Below are 25,110 nucleotides of genomic sequence, written 5' to 3'. Positions count from 1 at the left end.
TTAAAACTTCTTCACAGGCAACAGCTTAAGCCTTAATCATACAAAAATTCATATGATTATCTCTCAAACAAATCAAAATCTGTTACAGGTACCAGAAAAAGAGATCAATAGTTAGACACTCAACAAATCTCCAAGTACGCAGTCCCTAGACATCCCAGAGGATAATAAATAGATTAATAATTCTGCAGAGACAATTGCTACATACTTCAATTCAATACTGTGTTATGGCATGTTATTCTAGGGCAACACAGTTTTAAGTCAAAAAAGTATTTACTCTACAGAAATGTCATAAGAATATCATGTAAAATTGATAAGCAAACATCTTGCAGAAGCCTCTTCAGCAGCTTAGGAATTCTTACACTTACATGCCTATATACAGGGTGACCCAAAAGTCTGTTAACATTTGAAAGTGCACTAATTCACAGAATAATGTACATACAGAGGTAAAACTTGACACACATGCCTAAAATATCATGGTGTTTTACTGAAACCAAAAATGAGTGCAAAAACCGGCCAACACATAGTGCTGGATCAACGAAGCCCATTTCACAATTGTAAAGTCTGCATCTGCAGAAGCTGGGCTACTGAACATTCTAGAACTGTATTGGAAACCCACTGCACAACAAGAAAGTCATGGTGAGGTGTGAATTTATAACAACAATTGTAATCAGACGCTTTTTCTTCAAGGAAATGTGTGATGTTGCTTTCTAAACTGTCAGCACGATCAATGTGAGGTATGCTGATATTTTACAGAATCACATCATCCCCAGCCTGGCTGATAAACATGTGCTGGAAGGTACAACTTTTACACAGAATGGTGCTCCACTCCATATCACAACAAATGTGAAAGGTGTTTTGCACACATTGTGCTGTGATGATCACATGCCTAGACACCACTTTTATCATGCTTAGCCTCCGAAGTCTCCAGACCTCAATCTATGCGATTATTGGTTATGGGGTTACCCAAAGTTTAAAGTCTACCATGACTGTCCAACCTCATTAGGGATGCTAAAAGAAAACATATGACGGCAATATCTCACCACGCCTACCAACATCCTGTACAGTGCTGTTACAACATTGCCCCTCGACTACAGGTATTGTTGATGAATGACAGCCAAAATATTGAGCACTTGTTATGAAGAACATTATCTTTGCTAAAAATCAATTATGCTAATTATTGCTTTTAAATAATTAATGGAAAATCTCATACACAGATGTGAAACAATTACTAACAAAGAGATAGAGGGGCTGGCCAGTACTTACCTCAGCTCAGTACAGCTGATAGAAACACAAAAAACAACCAAAAATTTAAGTTCCTAGCTTTCGGAATAAATGTTCCTTCATCAGGGAGGAAAGAGGAGAAAGAAAGGAAAGAAGGGAAAGTGGATTTAGTTACTCACAACCCAGGTTATGAAGCAACAGGGAAAGGAAAACAGGGAGGGTAGCAAGGATGGAGGCATGGTTGTCAAAGATATTCTACTGTAGGTACTGTGCCAGCTTCAAACAAAAGAGGATGCATACAGAAGTAAAGAGGTGTATAGTATAAAGATGTAGGATGAAAAGATGCATGAATGGCTAAAGAGGAAAGGGAAAGAGGAGAAGACTGAAAAGTAAATGGGAGTGAGGTGGTTTAACGTAGGTTCAGTCCAGGGGGATGGCGGGATGAAAGGATGTGCTGGAGTGCAAGTACCCATCTCCGCAGTTCAGAGGGACTGGTGTTGGGTGGGAGAAGCCAAATGGCACATACGGTGTAGCAGGTTCCTAGGTCCCTAGAATTATGCTGGAGGGCAGGCTCCGCTACTGGGTATTGGACATCTCCTAGGCGGACAGTTTCATACGTGGCCCTGCCTTGAATTGTGTATGTTTTACCAGTAGCGGGGCTGGAGTAGGTGGTTGTGGGGGAATGCATGGGGCAGGTTTTGCAGCGGGGTCGGTTTCAGGGGTAGGAACTGTTGGGTAGAGAAGGTAGTCTGGGAATATTGTAGGGTTTAACAAGGATGTTACGGAGGTTAAGGGGACGACGAAAGGCAACTCAAACCCTTGCTTGGAGAACACACTCAGGAACATCATCCTAGAAGCCAGCTGCAAACTTGAGTCCCATGCCACACACAACCTGAAAAAACTATCCACAGTGCTAGTGCAACACCTAAGAACTGGGGTCCCTCTCCCTATCCCTCACCAAACACAACAGAACCGTCAACAAACCCCCCCTCATAGCCAACAAACCTAGCCTAGCCACCCTACTCAATCTCCCCATCCCAGCACATACCCCACACAGACCAAATCTCAACTATAACCACAGTCAAATGCCACATATCACCAACCCCAATTCAGTTTTAAACCTCTCATACAGATCTCTCTCTCCTCCAGAGACATGTGTTCTATCAAAAGGCTTAACCTTTAGCCCCATACCTAAATTCAACCACACTGCCCTGGTTAACAATCTCCTCTCATTCACCCGGAACCTCAACTGGAAATATCACTTCACTACCCAAACACAGTGCCCAAATACTAGACCCAGTGTTGAACCTTGTCTAGAACAGTTTCGACCGCCTTCTCAATGGGATCCTCCTCCCCTCCCCCAAAACCATCCCTAGCAGACATTTCAGGAATTCCTCACATCCAGTGTTGCCTCCCAGTCCTTCTTGAAGAACATCCCGACAACCCCCAACATCACCCCAGCTGAATCCCGTGCCATTAAGCAGCTGTAAACAGACCGCTCTATTGTAATCCTACCGGTGGATAAAGGCTCCACAACTGTGGTACTTGACCGTGTGGAGTATGTGGCAGAAGGACTGCGTCAACTCTCTGACACCTCAACCTACAAAGCTGTTACCCAGGATCCCATTCCCTCCATCCAGACTGAGCTGCAGAATATCTTAAAAATCCAAGGTCCCTCACAAGGCCTCACAACGGCTTCCATAGACTTACTCACTCCACCTGAGCCACGTACCCCTACCTTCTACCTATTACCCAAAATCCACAAAGAGAACCATCCTGGCCGTCCCATTGTAGCAGGCTTCAAAGCCCCAACAGAACGTATCTCAGCTCTGGTAGACCAACACCTCCAACCTATCACCCGCAGACTCCCATCCTACATCAAGGACACAAACCACTTCCTAGAACGCCTCAAATCCATTCCCAGTCCTCTCCCACCTGAAACCTTTCTTGTCACCATAGATGCTACATCCCTTTACACAAACATCCCACACACCCATGGTCTCTCTGCCCTTGAGCACTACCTCTCCCAACGCCCACCCGAAGATCTTCCAAAAACCTTGTTCCTTATCACACTTACCAACTTCATCCTCACCCATAATTACTTCACTTTTGAAGGCCAGACCTACAAACAAATCAGGGGAACTGCCATGGGAACCAGGATGGCTCCATCCTATGCCAACCTCTTCATGGGCCGCATGGAGGAGGCTTTCCTGAAGACCCAACAGCTCCTTCCCCTGGCCTGATATAGGTTTATAGATGACGTCTTTGTGGTCTGGACTCATTGTGAAGAAACACTCCTTAATTTCCTCCGTAACCTCAACTCCTTTTCGAATCTGAATTTCACCTGGTCCTTCTCCAAAACCCAAGCCACCTTCCTGGATGTTGACCTTCATCTTGTTGAAGCTCACATCCACACCTCTGTCCATATCAAACCCACCAACAAACAACAGTACCTTCACTTTGATAGCTGCCATCCATTCCACATCAAACACTCCCTTCCCTACAGCCTAGGTATTCGTGGCAATCGTATCTGCTCCAGTAAGGAATCCCTCAACAATTACACCAATAACCTGACCAGTGCTTTCCTCTCCTGCAACTATCCTGCAGACCTTGTCCACAAACAGATCTCCCGAGCAATACATTCCTCCCCGTCCAACAACAATATTCCTACCCTCAGACTACACAGAAGCATCCCCCTTGTCACCCAATATTATCCTGGCCTCGAATACATCAATAAATTACTCTGCCAGGGATATGACTTTCTCAAGTCAACCCCTGAAATGAGATCATCCCTTGACAAAATTCTCCCCACACCACCCAGAGTTGCCTTTCGTTGTCCCCCTAACCTCCGTAACATCCTTGTTAAACCCTACAATATTCCCAGACTACCTTCTCTACCCAGCGGTTTCTACCCCCTGTAACCGACCCCGCTGCAAAACCTGCCCCATGCATCCCCCCACAACCAACTACTCCAGCCCCGCTACTGGTAAAACATACACAATTCAAGGCAGGGCCACGTGTGAAACTACACATGTCATTTATCAGCTGACATGCCTGCACTGCACAGCCTTTTACATTGGTATGACAACAACTAAACTGGCTGAGCGCATGAATGGACACAGATGAACTGTCCGCCTAGGAGATGTCCAATACCCAGTAGCGGAGCATGCCCACCCAACACCAGTCCCTCTGAACTGCAGAGATGGGTACTTGCACTCCAGCACATCCTTTCATCCCGCCATCCCCCTGGACTGAACCTACGTTAAACCACCTCACTCCCATTTACTTTTCAGTCTTCTCCTCTTTCCCTTTCCTCTTTAGCCATTCATGCATCTTCTCATCCTACATCTTTATACTATACACCTCTTTACTTCTGTATGCATCCTCTTTGGTTTGAAGCTGGCACAGTACCTACAGTAGAATATCTTTGACAACCATGCCTCCATCCTTGCTACCCTCCCTGTTTTCCTTTCCCTGTTGCTTCATAACCTGGGTTGTGAGTAACTAAATCCACTTTCCCTTCTTTCCTTTCTTTCCCCTCTTTCCTCCCTGATGAAGGAACATTTATTACGAAAGCTAGGAACTTAAATTTTTGGTTGTTTTTTGTGTTTCTATTGGCTGTACTGAGCTGAGGTAAGTACTGGCCAGCCCCTCTATCTCTTTGTTAGTAATTAATTATTGCTTTTGTATCATATGAAGCGCCATATGTTGGTCATTTTGTACATTTTTTCGTTTCAATAAAACCCCCATTTTATTTGTAGCATGTGTGTCAATTTTTACCTATCTACCTACGTTACCCCAAGACCTTTTGAATTTTCAAATGTTAATCGACTTTTGGGTTATCCTATACATATTTCATATAAGCTCTTGAAATATGGTGCTACCTAAGCATACTGAGGATTAGAGGGGCTAATAGTGTAACCAATGATGAGGTACTAAATAGAATTGGGAAGAAAAGTAATTTGCGCTATAACTTGATTCAAAGAAGGGACCAGTTGATGAGACACATCCTGAGATACCAGGGAACTGACCATTTAGTATGGAGGGAAGTGTGGGTGGTAAAAATAGCAGAGGGAAACCAGGAGACAAGTACAGTACGCAAATTCAAATGGATGTTGAATTTAGTAGTTATTCAGAGATGAAAAGGCTTGCACAAGATAGAGTACAGGGAAATTTGCAACAAACCAGTCTTCAGACTGAGGATCACAGCAACACCAAGGACAATGGTACTTACTGCTAATTACAACAGTTAATTTAGGATGACATCTGCATTTCACACCTACAAAACAGGAAGAAGAAATAAATTTCGTATATGTCCCTCTCTAGGGTTCATAATGGAGCTGTATACTCTAGTGCTGAAGACCCTTAATAGGTGGACAGTAAACATTGGGCAGGAAATTGAAAATCCCCAAATATTCAAAAACATAGAGAAAGAATATTTTGGCTTGGGGTGTGAATTCTGCATAACTAATATTTGTATTAGACAGATAATAGTTGTCTATTTAAAGTTTTATAAAGAGCAGTGCCTTTTTTTTTTCAGAGTAGCTATTTTTCCCCTATCATCTACACTACTCTATACAGACAAGTCATAGTTTAACATTGTTACCAAAAATCTTGAACCATTCTTGATGGATTTTCAGATTTTTACGCATTATTCCAATAATCATTCAGGCAGGCATAGACTGCATATTTTGAATACATATGGTATGTAAATCTGTATACCAGTATGTTACATGAAGGCAAGGGCATTCATGTGGCAGTTTCTTTTTTGGGGTGGGGGGGGGGGGGGGCAGGGTGGTGTTAGACCTAAGGATATGGAGTATTTTAAATTATTAATATTTACTTTTAAGTAACCGTTAAAAAAATTCTAGTTCTGACCGCGTTAAAAATCAGCAAAATACTGACTTTTAACTTGTTTTCTTGACTACATTATCGTTTTTTTTTTTTTTTTTTTTTTTTTACCTTTCCCTGAGATCTGGAAAGGGGGAGAGTGTACACAGCCCCCTTGCCCCTGAGTATGGGCACCCTTGTAATAAAAGCGAAAGGTCTTTAACAAAAATCTTGGAAAGTTTATTAACTAATTTACTTTAAATTTTTACAAGATGCTGTAATAAATATTCAGATAGACACAGGCTCCATGAGGCTACACGATTTTTAATAAGGTATATAAATATATACTGTCATTGAAGCTACTATCCTCACAGATTCTGCAGCCTCAGAAGTCTCTCTCTTACTCCATATACTAATGATCCCAACCGATTTGCTCATTCATTTTAAGTGACTTAGAGAGGGGGAAGGAGAGAATGACAAAAAGAGGGATGAGAAGATTATGGAAAGAGAAAGGAGGAATAAAAGGAGATGGGAAAGACAGGGGGGGGGGGGGAGGAGGCAGAAATAGGCAGAGAGTGGATGTTAGATAGAAATTAGGATGTGCATCCAAATCGCACACATATTTAGCAATTGTGAAGCATTGCCAGGTACTTATATAAACTAGTCTAGAAGTAATTCCCACAGTCATCAATGTGAATAAATCAGAGAAGTCACCAGCATTCCTTGCTTATGCTTGTTAATTGGGTAATCTTTTCTCTGGCTTTGTTCTACATCCTTGATTTACAGAAAACAGTGTGTGAATGAATAAATAAATGAGTGCAGCATTTGCAAAGGCAGCACATCAGAATGAGATGTCAATGGCAGAAAATGATCCAGTTGCAGTACAGGGGTACATATCACCATCCATATTGAGAAATCGAGATCTTTCAGTCCCAATGAAGTTCTCAGCAACTCAACATCTGGGGCAGGATGCATGGATTCCCATAGGTGCATAGTACTTTGTTAGCACTGAACTCTTTGAAGCAGGAGTGTTTAGAAGAGTCATGAAATATGGTCAAAGAGAACTTCTCTACCCAGAGCTTTATTGGACAGCAAATAAATATTACACTTTGTAATGTTATGATGAATGTAAACTTTCATATCAGCCACTTGAACAGCAGTTGTGAGTCATGAGCAGAGTGCAGTGGTGTGCATAATTTACATAAGTAGCAAATCTGGCTTTAGCCATATTTCAACTGAGGTCCTCAGTGGGGGAATGCAATCAATGGACACATGTGTCCTTTGGTTTAAAATGTATACCTGTAGGCACAGCCACAGAGATTCCCCTGGCTTACAGTTTCAATCACTCAATTTTAGTTTGAAGCTCATTCATATTCCATTTGTTTATTCATTGGGTTTTTGTCTCTCTTTATGAATATTTAAGATGGGGTAGAGGGTTCACTCAAACAGATCACAGATTGCATCACATAGTCCTCTTCTTTAATGTAGCAGGTGACATTTGGTCTTTTTTCCTGGTGTTCCATTAATCCTCTCTTGTTTTATCCTGTTTTTATGGTACTGATTTCAATTAAGGCAAGTTTTCTTTTTGATGTGTTATTGTACTTGTGTTGCAAGTTCAGATGAAGTTATGCTGATCAGAGTCAACTACAGGTTCATCAGCAACTTTGCTTTGTCAGGTGCACATTTTTGTTAGAAAGGATGGCCTGAATCTGCATCAATAACCACATTTTCACTATCCCCCCCTCCTTCTTGAGGATGACTCCATAATATTTTACAGATCTAGGGGCAGGGGGGGAGGGGGGGGTGATTTTTATGTCTACAGCAACTATCCATACAATGTGTATTTAGTCATCCTGTATTCTCTTCTCTTACTTAAGCACAAGGCATTTGCTAAGCAATACTAAGCGATTATCTGAGTAGCTCAGGCAGCAGTTACAGCCAAGGAATTTGCCTACTTCATCGCAAACAGCCACTGACACTTTTAATTAATGGCAATAGGAGGGCTATCATTCTTGCTTCTCTTTGGTTATTAAGCATTTCAAATGACCAATGGTCTATCAGAATCATTAAGAGTATTCTTTTTAGTTGGCTGTTGCTATTAGTTCCCACAAGATGGGGAAATAAAGACTGAGCCAGAGAGATTTCCACACTGTATGAATAAACTTAATACAACTGGCACATAGCAGGTTTGCCAGTAGTTGCTCACTATTTAGCTTTTTCAAGCACTGAGATTTCTTATATAGATGCCTGTATCATCCATGTGATCTGTACTCTGAAGCCACGGGCACCATTCTCGGCAACGCACAATGTTACATCACTGCCTTGCAGTGGTTGCTGAAGTATGCCTAGAGCTAAATGCTCCATACATCTGATGGCACTGACCCGTCCCAGATCAGAAACCCTGGGTTTGCCAAATCTAAACGAAGCCACTGAAGACTGAGCTTCCTGAAGCACTTGCTATTTGAAACCATTCATTATGAAATGCTATCAAGATAGATATATACCAAGTACAGTAATAATAAATGTAGGTGCATCTCCGTTTAATGTTACCATTCAGATATAAAACAGAGACTAATATACTATTACTACACAAGAGATTACAGGAAATTAACAGAAAATTTAATAGCAGTTCGAGCATCTGTAAGATGGACTGTGCATGAAGCCTACAACATTTTTCACAGTCACAGCATGGCAGAAGGATTATCAGAAAATTGTAGGAATTTCTGGTCATAAGTGAAGTCATTGAATGGATCCACAACTTCCATTCAATCTCCTGTAGACCCGTGTGTAGGTAAAATTGAAGACAACAAATAGAAAGCAAAAACATTACATTCCAAATTTAAAATATTTTTATGCATGAGTTTACTACTGTACCAATGTTTGGCCATCACACAGCATCATGAATGAGAGCTATTGATACAAGCACCACCAGTATTGGAAAACAATTTAAGACTGCTTAAAGTGAACATGGCACCAGGCCTAGACAGAATTCAAATTAGATTTTGCATTAAAATGCTGTGGACTAGCCCCTTTCCCAGCTCATATTTAAGATGTACAGAATTACAGACCAACATCGCTCACATTTGTCAGTTGCAGGACCCTATAGTATACTCTAAACTCAAACATTATAACGTATCCGGAGCAAAACCATCTTCTCTCGATTAATCAATATTGATTCAGGAAAACCACTCATCTGAAGCAAAGCTTTTGTGAGACAGGTATAATATCTTGCAAACACAAGATGCAGAGAACAAGTAGATTATGTGTTCAAGCAAATTTCAGACTAGCGGGCTGGTCATCTAAATCCATTACACAATAGTTCAGTGGTTCACCTCCCAGTCATTCCCAGGTAAGCTATTAAAGACTGATGAATACGTCCTCCATGCTACACTATATAATGTACTGCAATTATTCCATGTGTGCGTCAAAATCACATTGAGAGATGGACCACATTACTGAGCCATTGTCTCAAAATTTGGTAGAAAATCCGAAGAAATTCTGGTCGTATGTAAAGTCCACAAGCGGCAAGACGCAGTCAATACCTTTGCTGCGCAGTGCCAATGGTACTGTTACCGACGACTGTGCCGCTAAAGCAGAGTTATTGAAAGCAGTTTTCTGAAATTCCTTCAGCAGGAAAGACAAATGGAATATTCCAGAATTTGAAACATGAACAGCTGCTAGCATGAGTTTCTTAGAAGTAGATACCTGAGGGGTTGCGAAGCAACTCAAATCGCTTGATACGGGCAAGTCTTCAGGTCCAGATTGTATACTGATTAGTTTCCTTTCAGATTACGCTGATACAATAGCTCCATACTTAGCAATCATATACAACTGCTCGCTCACTGATAGATGTGTACCTACAAATTGGAAAATTGCTCAGGTCACACCAGTGTTTAAGAAGGGTAGTAGGAGTAATCCATCGAACTACAGACCTATATCATCGACGTTGGTTTGCAGTAGGGTTTTGGAGCATATACTGTATTCAAACATTATGAATCACCTTGAAGGGAATGATCTATTGATACTTAATCGGCATGGTTTCAGAAAACATTGTTCTTGTGCAACGCAGCTAGCTCTTTATTCACACGAAGTAATGGCCGCTGTCGACAGGGGATCCCAGATTGATTCCGTATTTCTGGATTTTCGGAAAGCTTTTGACACCATTCCTCACAAGCGACTTCTAATCAAGCTGCGGGCCTATGGGGCATCGTCTCAGTTGTGCGACTGGATTAGTGATTTCCTGTCAGGAAGGTCACAGTTTGTAGTAATAGACAGCAAATCATTGAGTAAAACTGAAGTGATATCAGGTGTTCCCCAGGGAAGCGTCCTGGGACCTCTGCTGTTCCTGACCTATATAAATCACCTGGGTGACAATCTGAGCAGTTCTCTTAGGTTGTTCGCAGATGATGCTGTAATTTACCATCTAGTAAGGTCATCCGAAGACCAGTATCAGTTGCAAAGCGATTTAGAAAAGATTGGTATATGGTGTAGCAGGTAGCAGTTGACGCTAAATAACGAAAAGTGTGAGGTGATCCACATGAGTTCCAAAAGAAATCCGTTGGAATTCGATTACTCGATAAATAGTACAATTCTCAAGGCTGTCAATTCAACTAAGTATCTCAGTGTTAAAATCATGAACAACTTCAGTTGGAAAGACCATATAGATAATATTGTGGGGAAGGTGAGCCAAAGGTTGCGTTTCATTGGCAGGACACTTAGAAGATGCAACAAGTCCACTAAAGAGACAGCTTACACTACACTCGTTCGTCCTCTGTTAGAATATTGCTGTGCGGTGTGGGATCCTTACCAGGTGGGATTGACGGAGGATATTGAAAGGGTGCAAAAAACGGCAGCTCGTTTTGTATTATCACGTAATAGGGGAGAGAGTGTGGCAGATATGATACGCGAGTTGAGATGGAAGTCATTAAAGCAAAGATGTTTTTCGTCGTGGTGAGATCAATTTACGAAATTTCAGTCACCAACTTTCTCTTCCGAGTGCGAAAATATTTTGTTGAGCCCAACCTACTTAGGTAGGAATGATCATCAAAATAAAATACGAGAAATCAGAGCTCAAACAGAAAGGTTTAGGTGTTCGTTTTTCCCCCCGCGCTGTTCGGGAGTGGAATTGGAGAGAGATAGTATGATTGTGGTTCGATGAACCCTCTGCCAAGCACTTAAATATGAATTTCAGAGTAGTCATGTAGATGTAGAGGCAATGCCTTCACTGGTGGAATTGCGGAACTCGATTGTTCTCTATGTTGCCACAGCTAAGACTGTTCATGACAAACAAGATATACAAGAAGTTGACTCAGTCAAATTCTTAGGTTTAAATGTGGATAAAAATTTGAGCTGGCAGGTACATGTTGAATACGTAGCAAACAAACTGAGCAGCTTTGCATTTGCAGTGCAAGAATTATCAACTGCAACTGACATGGACACACATAAAGTAGCATATACAAGCTACATTGAATCCATTATTAAGTAAGGTGTTGTTTTTTGGGGTAACTCGACAAACATAGTGTGGATACTACATATACAGAGCGATTATAATTAAAGTTAAACTTTCAAACTGCTGTAGAAATAACACCACTGGTCAGAATGACGTCAAATTGCAACGGAATATTATAGAAGAGGGTGCAAACATAGCAGAAGAAAAATAAATAGTTACAAAATGTCACAATAGATGGCACTGTAAGCATCATAATTGAATAGTGGTTGACTATAAATGACAAGTGAATCATACAACAATGCCTAAGGTATAAGTCTGACATTAAACAAACTGTACTACTCGGTGTGCATGGGTGTACATGTGTGATATTGTTAGTTGCATAAGCCCATCCACCACGGCAAGGTCATATCACACTGGATAGGAAAAATTGGTTTTTAATTGTCCTCAAGCCAAAAACCACATAAAAAGTATCACTCACATCGGTTTTTAATTGTCCTGAGGCCAAAAACCACATGAAAAGCACCAATCAAATCAGATTATTAATTTCCGTGACTGGCACAAAATATGTTCAATATGCTGTCCACCATTTTCTGCAACAAGTTGAAATCAAGAAACAGCACATTCCACAACTGATCGAAGTGTTTCCGGGGTAATGTTCAGGCTGTAGGGAAATGGTGCTTCAGCTTCTTAACTGGATTTGCAATGTGCAGAGGTTTGCCATCTTGCATATAAATGATCCCATCCATGCTGTTGGAGACCTGGAATGACATGGTTGCGCAAAACACACTCATAGCGCTTACCAGTGATGGTAACAGGACCAGAAGCACCTGTCCCTTCAAAAAATATCATCCTATGATAAATCATGCCATAAACCCACACCTTTTCAGGATGAAGTGGTACTGGCTGATTTGTGTGTAGATTTTCCATTTGCCATATTTGACAATTCTGTGTACTGACTTATCCTGTCAGATGGAAGTGGGCTTCATCTTTTTGAATTTCCGAATCATTTGCTCCAGACCCACGGCAGTTATCAGACCAATGCCTTTTTCAAACCCTTCAGTGTCCAGAACTTTTGCAGAGCAATGTGTGCACAGTCATCATTTTTGTAACACAGCTTTACAAGCAAAGTGCGATCGTGCATTGACACAGTCATGGCAAACATCGTAGATGCGAAAGGAGGTACGGGAATGGAAATTTGTAATAAATTAAAAGGGTACAAGTTAATGCAGATGAAATTAGGTCCCCTTAAAAGAAAGATGTTATTACTCAGTGGATGAATTTATGCAGAACGAAATGGAAATTTGAGCAGAAGGTAATGTCTTATATATTCCAAGAAATATCATTACCATGTTGTTATTTATTTTAATGCTATTATTTGTTAGTGTAAAAACCATTAAAACTGTATTATACATTTTTGACATGTTTCCTGTATGCAAACCAGATGATTACAAATGTACATTATGAGCTAAATAATTCCACATTGGTGTACTATGTTGTCCTCAAGCTGAGCAAATTGTGGGGATGATAACATTCCCTGCATTGTCCAGCTGGCAACCACTGTCATTGTTCATCAGATTTTCCACCCGGTGTATTTCCACAGATTCTTTACTAATGGAACCCTAAAATAAAAAAATAAAAAAGAGGAGTTGCTGCAGTCAGAATCATTGTTTTATCATATTCCATTGTCTAGTAGAAATACAATGTTCAGTAATAGCGGACTTGCTTGGATGCAAGAGGCAAGTGCATTGTTGATGCTCACTGCAGCATCATTTAACGGTGTATGTTGTCTGGGCTACATGAGCCATACCACATTGGCAAGGTATTTTGTAAATTCTGGCCTACCACAGTAACAAATTTCCTTCGTTTGTTCCAGGTAGTGTACAGTCTTAGATAGTGGATGGAAAACCACTTTCACCTGAAATTTACAGAGGATACTTTCTGTCTTAAGCGAAATGCTGCCAACAACAGGAAGACAACCTAAAGGCTTTGCCTGAATGTTCTTTCTGGTTCTTGGTTTTTAACTAATATGTCCGGTTAATCTGTTGGGTACAATATCCATATTCCCATAAAATTGTTTTCAGGTGGGCAAACTATGTAGATCTGAGACTGTGAGCTCTGCGTGTAGTTTTAAGTATGCTCATACACTGCTAAAAAGAAATAAGGGAACGTGACTTTGTGCATTTGCCATTATCCATTGAGCAATAATTGTGGACTGAGTATATTACCAAATTATACCTTCATCTTTCACAAAATTAAGTACACAACAAAACATCATTACATTCTTGATTATCTACATAAAAAGAACTGAAATCTCCAACAGGTATTGAAAACAAAGTGGAAACAATCATTCATCCCATTATTCAGGGCACTTTTCATTGGACTTTGACAGTTTCAATAATGTGTATGCCCTACATGAGCCTTTATCACTATCTGACATCTACAGGGTGTTTCAAAAATGACCGGTATATTTGAAACGGCAATGCAAACTAAACTAGCAGAGATAGAAATACACCATTTGTTGCAATGTGCTTGGGACAACAGTACATTTTCAGGCAGACAAACTTTCGAAATTACAGTAGTTACAATTGTCAACAACAGATGGCACTGCGGTCTGGGAAACTCTATAGTACGATATTTTCCACATATCCACCATGCGTAGCAATAATATGGCGTAGTCTCTGAATGAAATTACTCGAAACCTTTGACAACGTGTCTGGCGGAATGGCTTCACATGCAGATGAGATGTACTGCTCCAGCTGTTCAATTGTTTCTGGATTCTGGCGGTACACCTGGTCTTTCAAGTGTCCCCACAGAAAGAAGTCACAGGGGTTCATGTCTGGCAAACAGGGAGGCCAATCCACGCCGCCTCCTGTATGTGTCGGATAGCCCAAAGCAATCACACGATCATCGAAATATTCATTCAGGAAATTAAAGACGTCGGCTGTGCGATGTGGCCGGGCACCATCTTGCATAAACCACGAGGTGTTCGCAGTGTCGTCTAAGGCAGTTTGTACTGCCAAAAATTCACGAAGAATGTCCATATTGCGTGATGCAGTAATCGTTTCGGATCTGAAAAATGGGCCAATGATTCGTTTGGAAGAAATGGCGGCCCAGACCAGTACTTTTTGAGGATGCAGGGACGATGGAACTGCAACATGGGGCTTTTCGGTTCCCCATATGCGCCAGTTCTGTTTATTGACGAAGCCGTCCAGGTAAAAATAAGCTTCGTCAGTAAACCAAATGCTGCCCACATGCATATCGCCGTCATCAATCCTGTGCACTATATCGTTAGCGAATGTCTCTCGTGCAGCAATGTTAGCGGCGCTGAGGGATTGACGCGTTTGAATTTTGTATGGATAGAGGTGTAAATTCTGACGCATGAGACGATACGTGGACGTTGGCGTCATTTGGACCGCAGCTGCAACACGGCGAACGGAAACCCGAGGCCGCTGTTGGATCACCTGCTGCAATAGCTGCGCGTTGCCCTCTGTGATTGCCGTACGCGGTTGCCCTACCTTTCCAGCACGTTCATCCGTCACGTTCCCAGTCCATTGAAATTTTTCAAACAGCTCCTTTATTGTATTGCTTTTCGGTCCTTTGGTTACATTAAACCTCCGTTGAAAACTTCGTCTTGTTGTAACAACACTGTGTTCTAGGCGGTGGAATTCCAACACCAGAAAAATCCTCTGTTCTAAGGAATAAACCATGTTGTCCACAGCACACTTGCACGTTGTGAACAGCACACGCTTACAGCAGAAAGACGACGTACAGAATGGCGCACCCACAGACTGCGTTGTCTTCTATATCTTTCACATCACTTGCAGCGCCATCTGTTGTTGAAAATTGTAACTACTGTAATTTCGAAAGTTTGTCCACCTGAAAATGTACTGTTGTCCCAAGCATATTGCAACAAACGGTGTATTTCTATCGCAGCTCGTTTAGTTTTTATTGCCGTTTCAAATATACCGGTCATTTTTGAAACACCCTGTATGTGGCACACTCTTGTATAAGTCTATGTTCCTGTGATATCCATTTCCATTCTTCAATGAGAGCCCATGATAATTTTGGAGAGTCTGTGGTGGGGCAAGATGACCACAAACACTACTGTTAAGTGACCACACATATGCACAATAGGGTTTATGTCAGAATTCATTCCATTTCTTCAATGTACGACCTTGGCAAGACATCTCTGCTGATGCCTGCCACATGGGTCCTGGCATTAGAAGGATTCCAGAGCCACCACTTTATGCTGCAGCCACTATGCAATCCAACAGGACCTGCTTTATGGACTGCCTGATAGTAAGGCGACCACAGATAATGTTAAGATCTGTATGGAGGTCAACACTGAAGTCTGAACATCAAACAATCTTGGCTCGTTTCGCCAATGGCTAAGTTGCCAGTTGACATTGGAATAGCAGACCTGAATGTGAGTTGCATGATGTTATCATGTCAAGTGGAGTCCTTGAACAGGATGTCTGGGTCATAAGGTCCTTTCCCATAAACTGTTTATTACAGTGTTATCGGAGACAGCAGCTCCAGTGGCCCTTCTGAGAATACCTTTCAGTGCCCTGGCAGTATTCATATGGTACCACATACAGAGATGGCCAGACATTGGTCCTCATTTGGGGTTGTAATGCATCAGTGATCTTGTCCAACCTGTCTCCCTGCAGCATGTTTACATCCAATGGATGGGCAGCTGATTTAAGTGTGCTTACCTCAAAAACCTTCATAAAAAGGTTGGCCACCAAGGGAGAAAAAGGCCTACCCATGGCAGTGCTGTAAGTCCGTTCAAAATATTCTGGTTGATTATAAAATAGGTTGAGGAAAGAGCATGCTAAAACAAAGCTGTCAAGTCCACCTGAAACTTATTATCAACTAGTGTCGAAGAATGAGAGGTGATACCACATGAGTGCTGACTAAACAATCCAAACTGCTTACACAGAAAGTTCCTAGTCTATTGACAAAGTCACCTGAGTTATCTGTGTGATGTGAGCATCTGCCCATCAGTTGTCTCAGTAAAGAAGCATATGTAAGAGCTCCAATGTTGCTCACTACTGGACTTCATGCATTTTTGGAAGGCCATACTGTTTTGGTGTTACAAATCTTAACCTCTTGAGGTGAGGAAGAGGAATTCAAACGTGCAGAAGTTTTTTGCTGCTCACTTCCTGAATGGTAATAATCAATTGTCCTGTAGGGAGAATTACTCAGCAGAGCATGCATCTTATCATCATGCACATTACAAGGTAGCAAAATGGTTGCATTACCTCTCTCAGCTTTTGGTACTACTATGTTCAGGTCCTCTCGTAGATTTCTTAGAGTGACCCTTTTTTTGGCAATTAAGTTACTGCATTGAGAAGAAGCCATCTAAAGAGCACAGCAAGTTTCCCTTTTCACTTCTTCTGAGGCATTCAAAGGGAGACATCTTCAACACCACTCACAAAACTCATACAGACGGTTTCAAATCATCCAAATTTTTCTCCATGGGATGGGTAATGAAATGTCATGCAGTTACTTCTTGTAGTGATGGCTGATAAGGCAACAGACAATCAAATTTTGACATCATCTGAAAACTTGCATCCTTATGGGCCCAGCTGAACTAGGTCAAAGATAATAACACTAAAATACACTCCTGGAAATTGAAATAAGAACACCGTGAATTCATTGTCCCAGGAAGGGCAAACTTTATTGACACATTCCTGGGGTCAGATACATCACATGATCACACTGACAGAACCACAGGCACATAGACACAGGCAACAGAGCATGCACAATGTCGGCACTAGTACAGTGTATATCCACCTTTCGCAGCAATGCAGGCTGCTATTCTCCCATGGAGACGATCGTAGAGATGCTGGATGTAGTCCTGTGGAACGGCGTGCCATGCCATTTCCACCTGGCACCTCAGTTCGACCAGCGTTCGTGCTGGACGTGCAGACCACGTGAGACGACGCTTCATCCAGTCCCAAACATGCTCAATGGGGGACAGATCCGGAGATCTTGCTGGCCAGGGTAGTTGACTTACACCTTCTAGAGCACGTTGGGTGGCACGGGATACATGCAGACGTGCATTGTCCTGTTGGAACAGCAAGTTCCCTTGCTGGTCTAGGAATGGTAGAACGATGGGTTCGATGACGGTTTGGATGTACCGTTCACTATTCAGTGTCCCCTCGATGATCACCAGAGGTGTACGGCCAGTGTAGGAGATCGCTCCCCACACCATGATTCCGGGTGTTGGCCCTGTGTGCCTCGGTCGTATGCAGTCCTGATTGTGGCGCTCACCTGCACGGCGCCAAACATGCATACGACCATCATTAGCACCAAGGCAGAAGCGACTCTCCTCGCTGAAGACGACACGACTCCATTCGTCCCTCCATTCATGCCTGTCGCGACACCACTGGAGGCGGGCTGCACGATGTTGGGGCGTGAGCGGAAGACGGCCTAACGGTGTGCGGGACCGTAGCCCAGCTTCATGGAGACGGTTGCGAATGGTCCTCGCCGTTACCCGAGGAGCAACAGTGTCCCTAATTTGCTGGGAAGTGGCGGTGCGGTCCCCTGCGGCACTGTGTAGGATCCTACGGTCTTGGCATGCTTCCGTGCATCGCTGCGGTCCGGTCCCAGGTCGACGGGCACTTGCAGCTTCCGCCGACCACTGGCGACAACATCGATGTACTGTGGAGACCTCACGCCCCACGTGTTGAGCAATTCGGCGGTACGTCCACCCGGCCTCCCACATGCCCACTATACGCCCTCGTTCAAAGTCCGTCAACTGCACATACGGTTCACGTCGACGCTGTCGCGGCATGCTACCAGTGTTAAAGACTGCGATGGAGCTCCGTTTGCCACGGCAAACTGGCAGACACTGACGGCGGCGGTGCACAAATGCTGCGCAGCTAGCGCCCTTTGACGGCCAACACCGCGGTTCCTGGTGTGTCCGCTGTGCCGTGCGTGTGATCATTGCTTGTACAACCCTCTCGCAGTGTCCGGAGCAAGTATGGTGGGTCTGACACACCGGTGTCAATGTGTTCTTTTTTCCATTTCCAGGAGTGTACACAAGTACAGTATGGTTTTCTCTAAGTCAAAAAGAGCTCTATTTACCTCACTAATTAACAGTGAAACATGGGAGAATGTTTACAGAGAAACAACTATAAATGGGAAGTTATCAAAGTTTCTGTCAATGTTTAAATTCAGATATGTGGAAAATATCGTACTATAGAGTTTCCCAGACCGCAGCGCCATCTGTTGTTGACAATTGTAACTACTGTAATTTCGAAAGTTTGTCCGCCTGAAAATATACTGTTGTCCCAAGCATATTGCAACAAACGGTGTATTTCTATCGCAGCTCGTTTAGTTTTTATTGCCGTTTCAAATATACCGGTCATTTTTGAAACACCCTGTATCTTTATGTATGTATGATACAGTTACGAAATGCTGAATTGTTACAGTAGTTTTTCACTGAGCTAAGGTGCTTCAGGCTTTCAGAGGATTTCCTTATCCCATTGGTTACCTAGCTGTTATTGTTCATGATTTGGTGATTCTTAGAACTTAAGGAAATACTTCTCCAAATCTGAATTTAAACATTGACAGAAACTTTGATAACTTCCCATTTATAGATGTTTCTCTTTAAACATCCTCCCATGTTTCACAGTTAATTAGTGAGGTAAATAGAGCTCTTTTTGACTTAGAGAAAACCATACTGTACTTGTGTATTTTAGTGTTATTATCTTTGACCTAGTTCAGCTGGGCCCATAAGGATGCAAGTTTTCAGATGATGTCAAAATTTGATTGTCTGTTGCCTTATCAGCCATCACTACAAGAAGTAACTGCATGACATTTCATTACCCATCCCATGGAGAAAAATTTGGATGATTTGAAACCGTCTGTATGAGTTTTGTGAGTGGTGTTGAAGATGTCTCCCTTTGAATGCCTCAGAAGAAGTGAAAAGGGAAACTTGCTGTGCTCTTTAGATGGCTTCTTCTCAATGCAGTAACTTAATTGCCAAAAAAAGGGTCACTCTAAGAAATCTACGAGAGGACCTGAACATAGTAGTACCAAAAGCTGAGAGAGGTAATGCAACCATTTTGCTACCTTGTAATGTGCATGATGATAAGATGCATGCTCTGCTGAGTAATTCTCCCTACAGGACAATTGATTATTACCATTCAGGAAGTGAGCAGCAAAAAACTTCTGCACGTTTGAATTCCTCTTCCTCACCTCAAGAGGTTAAGATTTGTAACACCAAAACAGTATGGCCTTCCAAAAATGCATGAAGTCCAGTAGTGAGCAACATTGGAGCTCTTACATATGCTTCTTTACTGAGACAACTGATGGGCAGATGCTCACATCACACAGATAACTCAGGTGACTTTGTCAATAGACTAGGAACTTTCTGTGTAAGCAGTTTGGATTGTTTAGTCAGCACTCATGTGGTATCACCTCTCATTCTTCGACACTAGTTGATAATAAGTTTCAGGTGGACTTGACAGCTTTGTTTTAGCATGCTCTTTCCTCAACCTATTTTATAATCAACCAGAATATTTTGAACGGACTTACAGCACTGCCATGGGTAGGCCTTTTTCTCCCTTGGTGGCCAACCTTTTTATGAAGGTTTTTGAGGTAAGCACACTTAAATCAGCTGCCCATCCATTGGATGTAAACATGCTGCAGGGAGACAGGTTGGACAAGATCACTGATGCATTACAACCCCAAATGAGGACCAATGTCTGGCCATCTCTGTATGTGGTACCATATGAATACTGCCAGGGCACTGAAAGGTATTCTCAGAAGGGCCACTGGAGCTGCTGTCTCCGATAACACTGTAATAAACAGTTTATGGGAAAGGACCTTATGACCCAGACATCCTGTTCAAGGACTCCACTTGACATGATAACATCATGCAACTCACATTCAGGTCTGCTATTCCAATGTCAACTGGCAACTTAGCCATTGGCGAAACGAGCCAAGATTGTTTGATGTTCAGACTTCAGTGTTGACCTCCATACAGATCTTAACATTATCTGTGGTCGCCTTACTATCAGGCAGTCCATAAAGCAGGTCCTGTTGGATTGCATAGTGACTGCAGCATAAAGTGGTGGCTCTGGAATCCTTCTAATGCCAGGACCCATGTGGCAGGCATCAGCAGAGATGTCTTGCCAAGGTCGTACATTGAAGAAATGGAATGAATTCTGACATAAACCCTATTGTGCATATGTGTGGTCACTTAACAGTAGTGTTTGTGGTCATCTTGCCCTACCACAGACTCTCCAAAATTATCATGGGCTCTCATTGAAGAATGGAAATGGATATCACAGGAACATAGACTTATACAAGAGTGTGCCACATACAGGGTGTTTCAAAAATGACCAGTATATTTGAAACGGCAATAAAAACTAAACGAGCTGCGATAGAAATACACCGTTTGTTGCAATATGCTTGGGACAACAGTACATTTTCAGGCGGACAAACTTTCGAAATTACAGTAGTTACAATTTTCAACAACAGATGGCGCTGCAAGTGATGTGAAAGATATAGAAGACAACGCAGTCTGTGGGTGCGCCATTCTGTACGTCGTCTTTCTGCTGTAAGCGTGTGCTGTTCACAACGTGCAAGTGTGCTGTGGACAACATGGTTTATTCCTTAGAACAGAGGATTTTTCTGGTGTTGGAATTCCACCGCCTAGAACACAGTGTTGTTACAACAAGACGAAGTTTTCAACGGAGGTTTAATGTAACCAAAGGACCGAAAAGCAATACAGTAAAGGAGCTGTTTGAAAAATTTCAATGGACTGGGAACGTGACGGATGAACGTGCTGGAAAGGTAGGGCGACCGCGTACGGCAATCACAGAGGGCAACGCGCAGCTATTGCAGCAGGTGATCCAACAGCGGCCTCGGGTTTCCGTTCGCCGTGTTGCAGCTGCGGTCCAAATGACGCCAACGTCCACGTATCGTCTCATGCGTCAGAATTTACACCTCTATCCATACAAAATTCAAACGCGTCAATCCCTCAGCGCCGCTAGCATTGCTGCACGAGAGACATTCGCTAATGATATAGTGCACAGGATTGATGACGGCGATATGCATGTGGGCAGCATTTGGTTTACTGACGAAGCTTATTTTTACCTGGACGGCTTCGTCAATAAACAGAACTGGCGCATATGGGGAACCGAAAAGCCCCATGTTGCAGTCCCATCGTCCCTGCATTCTCAAAAAGTACTGGTCTGGGCCGCCATTTCTTCCAAACGAATCATTTGCCCATTTTTCAGATTTGAAACGATTACTGCATCACGCAATCTGGACATTCTTCGTGAATTTGTGGCGGTACAAACTGCCTTAGACGACACTGCGAACACCTCGTGGTTTATGCAAGATGGTGCCCAGCCACATCGCACGGCCGACGTCTTTAATTTCCTGAATGAATATTTCGATGATCGTGTGATTGCTTTGGGCTATCCGAAACATACAGGAGGCGGCGTGGACCCCTGTGACTTCTTTCTGTGGGGACACTTGAAAGACCAGGTGTACCGCCAGAATCCAGACACAATTGAACAGCTGAAGCAGTACATCTCATCTGCATGTGAAGCCATTCCGCCAGACACGTTGTCAAAGGTTTCGGGTAATTTCATTCAGAGACTACGGCATATTATTGCTACGCATGGTGGATATGTGGAAAATATCATACTATAGAGTTTCCCAGACCGCAGCGCCATCTGTTGTTGACAATTGTAACTACCGTAATTTCAAAAGTTTGTCTGCCTGAAAATGTACTGTTGTCCCAAGCACATTGCAACAAACGGTGTATTTCTATCGCTGTTCATTTAGTTTGTATTGCCGTTTCAAATATACCGCTCATTTTTGAAACACCCTGTATATAGATATATAGAAAAGTATTGTTAGCAGCTAAAAGGTAGCAAAAAGACAAATTTATAGAAAAAGCTAATAATAAAATCAAAGCAGCATAGATAAACACCAAACAGGAAAATAATAGGAAAACACTAAAGCCACTAACATGCAGTTTCAAAACAATGATACCAAAATAAATTACCCCAAAAAACTAGCAAACTTTGCCAATCAGGATTTCAGCAACATAGCAACCAAACTACAACAGAAGTTCAACAAAACAAAGCATTTACAAATTCTGAACAAAATACCACAGACAATGATGCTACGACCAACCACAGCAGGAGTAGTATGCAATGTTGTGAGTAACCTAAAATGTAAAAATTCTGAAGGCATAGATGAAGAACCTGTGTGCTTACTGAAGAACTGCATAGACAACAGCAAAGACCCCTAGTGCACATCATCAATGAATCCTTCTCCACAGGTTGCGTCCCAGACATACTAAAGCATACAAAAATTCTACCTATATATAAGAAAGGTGACCCAGAAATCATAGAAAATTACAGGCCAATCTCGTTACTGTCATCCTTTTCAAAAGTCATAGAGAGCATAATGAAAAACAGGCTCGTGGGGCACTTAACAAAGTTCAATCTTCTGAGTAAAGAGCAATTTGCTCTCTGGGCTGGCAAAAGCACAAATTCAGCTGTAGCTCTTTTCTCAAACGTTATCCTCGAAGCACTAGACAAAGGGGACCATGTAACAGGGAGGAATCTTCCTTGATTTGACCAAAGCGTTTGACATAGTAGTCCACACAATTTTGCCGAACAGACTAAAGGCACTAGGAGTAAGAGGAGCAACAAACATGTGGTTTCATTCATACCTGCAAAACAGGGTCCAACAGGTGGAGATCACTCAAACTAACTCCAATCATACCTTTCATGCCCAGAATACACCAATATAGGAGTCCCCCCAAGGAAGTGTGCTGAGCCCAATCCTCTTTTTAATATACATCAATGATTTTCCAAAAAGTGTCAAACATGGTGAATCAGTATGGTTTGCTGATGACAGTAACATCTTAGTCAAAGCTGAGTCACCAAGTGTGCTCAATGAAAAAGCTAAGAAAACACTTCAGCATGTATGCCAGTGGATAGAGACTAATAATTAAACCATAGATGGAAAGAAAAAAAAAAAAAAAAAAAAAAAAACGCAGTATTAGTTTCCACTTAAACAGAAAACCAAATGGGTACCAAGCTAAAAGTTAATGACAAGCACATAGAATGTGAACCATCAACAAAATTTTTAGGCATACATGTCAACTCTCAACTAAATTGGACCGAGCACACTGTGGTACTTGGAAAGCGAACAGCTTCAGCATGCTATGCACTTAGGATAATAAATTCAGTGTGTGTAGCTTGTGTACTAGAACTACATATTTTGTGTATGTCCACTCTATAACTAGTTAAGGCATATCCTTCTGGGGAACAACAGAGCAGAACAGACAAACAATATTTAAATTGCAAAAAAGGGCTGTAAAAATCATAATGGAAAGTAGCAATAGATCCAATTGCATGGAGTTATTCAAATCTTTGGGTATATTGACAGTTCCATGTGAATACATTTTGCAGACAGTAATACACATAAAAAAAACACATTGACCAATTCCCGATAAACAGTTGCATACATGCACATGAAACCAGATAAGACAACACTTACACCTCTATAGGAAAAACAAATCAAAAACTCAAATAGCATGTTATATGACGGAATTAAATTGTACAACAATCTTCCACAAGGGATCAGAGACACAAGCGAAATAGATAACTTAAGGAAATTGCTAAAAAAATATCTATTGGAAAAGTGTTTTTATACCGTCAAGGATTATTTGGAATGATGTAAATACAAGGTGATTCTAAAGTCACTATACATTTCAGTGATATAGTAACGGAATATTTGTTTCTTGCAGGTACTACAACAGAATGCTAACCAAAGAAGAACGAATCGCTGTTGTTTCTGCTCTTCTTTATGGAATAACAGATGTGGACAGACTTTGCCCATCGATTCCAGAAAACAGGCCCTACCAGGCTTGCTATCAAGACCCTAGTCAATGAATTCCAGCGTACTGGTAGTGTTGCACATGAAGAATGTCCAGGGAGGCTGGCCATAACGCCAGAATTCTGATTGTGATAATTATAAATTTGTGTACCTATTGTATTTACTTATGTTGACAACATCCATGCAATCCTGATTGTCTACAGATGCATAAATAAATAAACAAATAAAGAAAGAAAAGATACTCTGTCAACCCAACATCATGATACAGAACAAAGATGTGTTGCAACCATTAAATGTAACTGGTACAGTTCTTCTGAAATTATGCCCAGCCTTCATTTTGTACAGCAAATCATTTCCTCAACAGTAACATTACCAGGTTTCTCTGTTATCTTCCATGCAGTGGCAGCCATAATAGACTGTATCACCCTGGGAAATTTTGGTATTATGCCATGGTCCTCACATTTCACAAAAAGGTTAAACAACTTTAAAAAATTTGCTCTTAGCCACTTAGCTTATCAAAACTTCACATAAGAGGCCACTCCTCCCTTAAAGTCGTCTGATGTGAATTTTAAAATTTTCCCGCCAAACGGATGGTTAAAACCAGTTTGGGCTTGCAGCCAGTGGTTGTCCAATACATTCCACTATACTTTAACTGGGCATATGCCAGTCGTCCTCAGGTGAGCCATCATCAAAGAGTGATGAAGACGTCCCCCATTCCACAATAT

The 25,110-nt window shown here is 41.9% G+C and overlaps 1 protein-coding gene across 1 annotated transcript in view; it reads left to right on the top strand.

The window, feature by feature from the left end:
* Positions 1-24,631, top strand: part of LOC126354482 (2-oxoisovalerate dehydrogenase subunit beta, mitochondrial) — a 142,025-nt gene extending 117,394 nt beyond the window's left edge. The window contains exon 8 of the mRNA XM_050004200.1: positions 24,297-24,631. Coding sequence (XP_049860157.1) covers positions 24,297-24,434 — 138 coding nt within the window. The 3' untranslated portion in view covers positions 24,435-24,631. The remainder of the gene's footprint in view (positions 1-24,296) is intronic.
* The last annotated feature ends 479 nt before the right edge of the window (positions 24,632-25,110 follow it).

The sequence above is a fragment of the Schistocerca gregaria genome, chromosome 3, assembly GCF_023897955.1.
Source record: "Schistocerca gregaria isolate iqSchGreg1 chromosome 3, iqSchGreg1.2, whole genome shotgun sequence".
Classification (NCBI taxonomy): Eukaryota; Metazoa; Arthropoda; class Insecta; order Orthoptera; family Acrididae; genus Schistocerca; species Schistocerca gregaria.
This window is presented reverse-complemented; position numbering and strand designations above follow the sequence as displayed.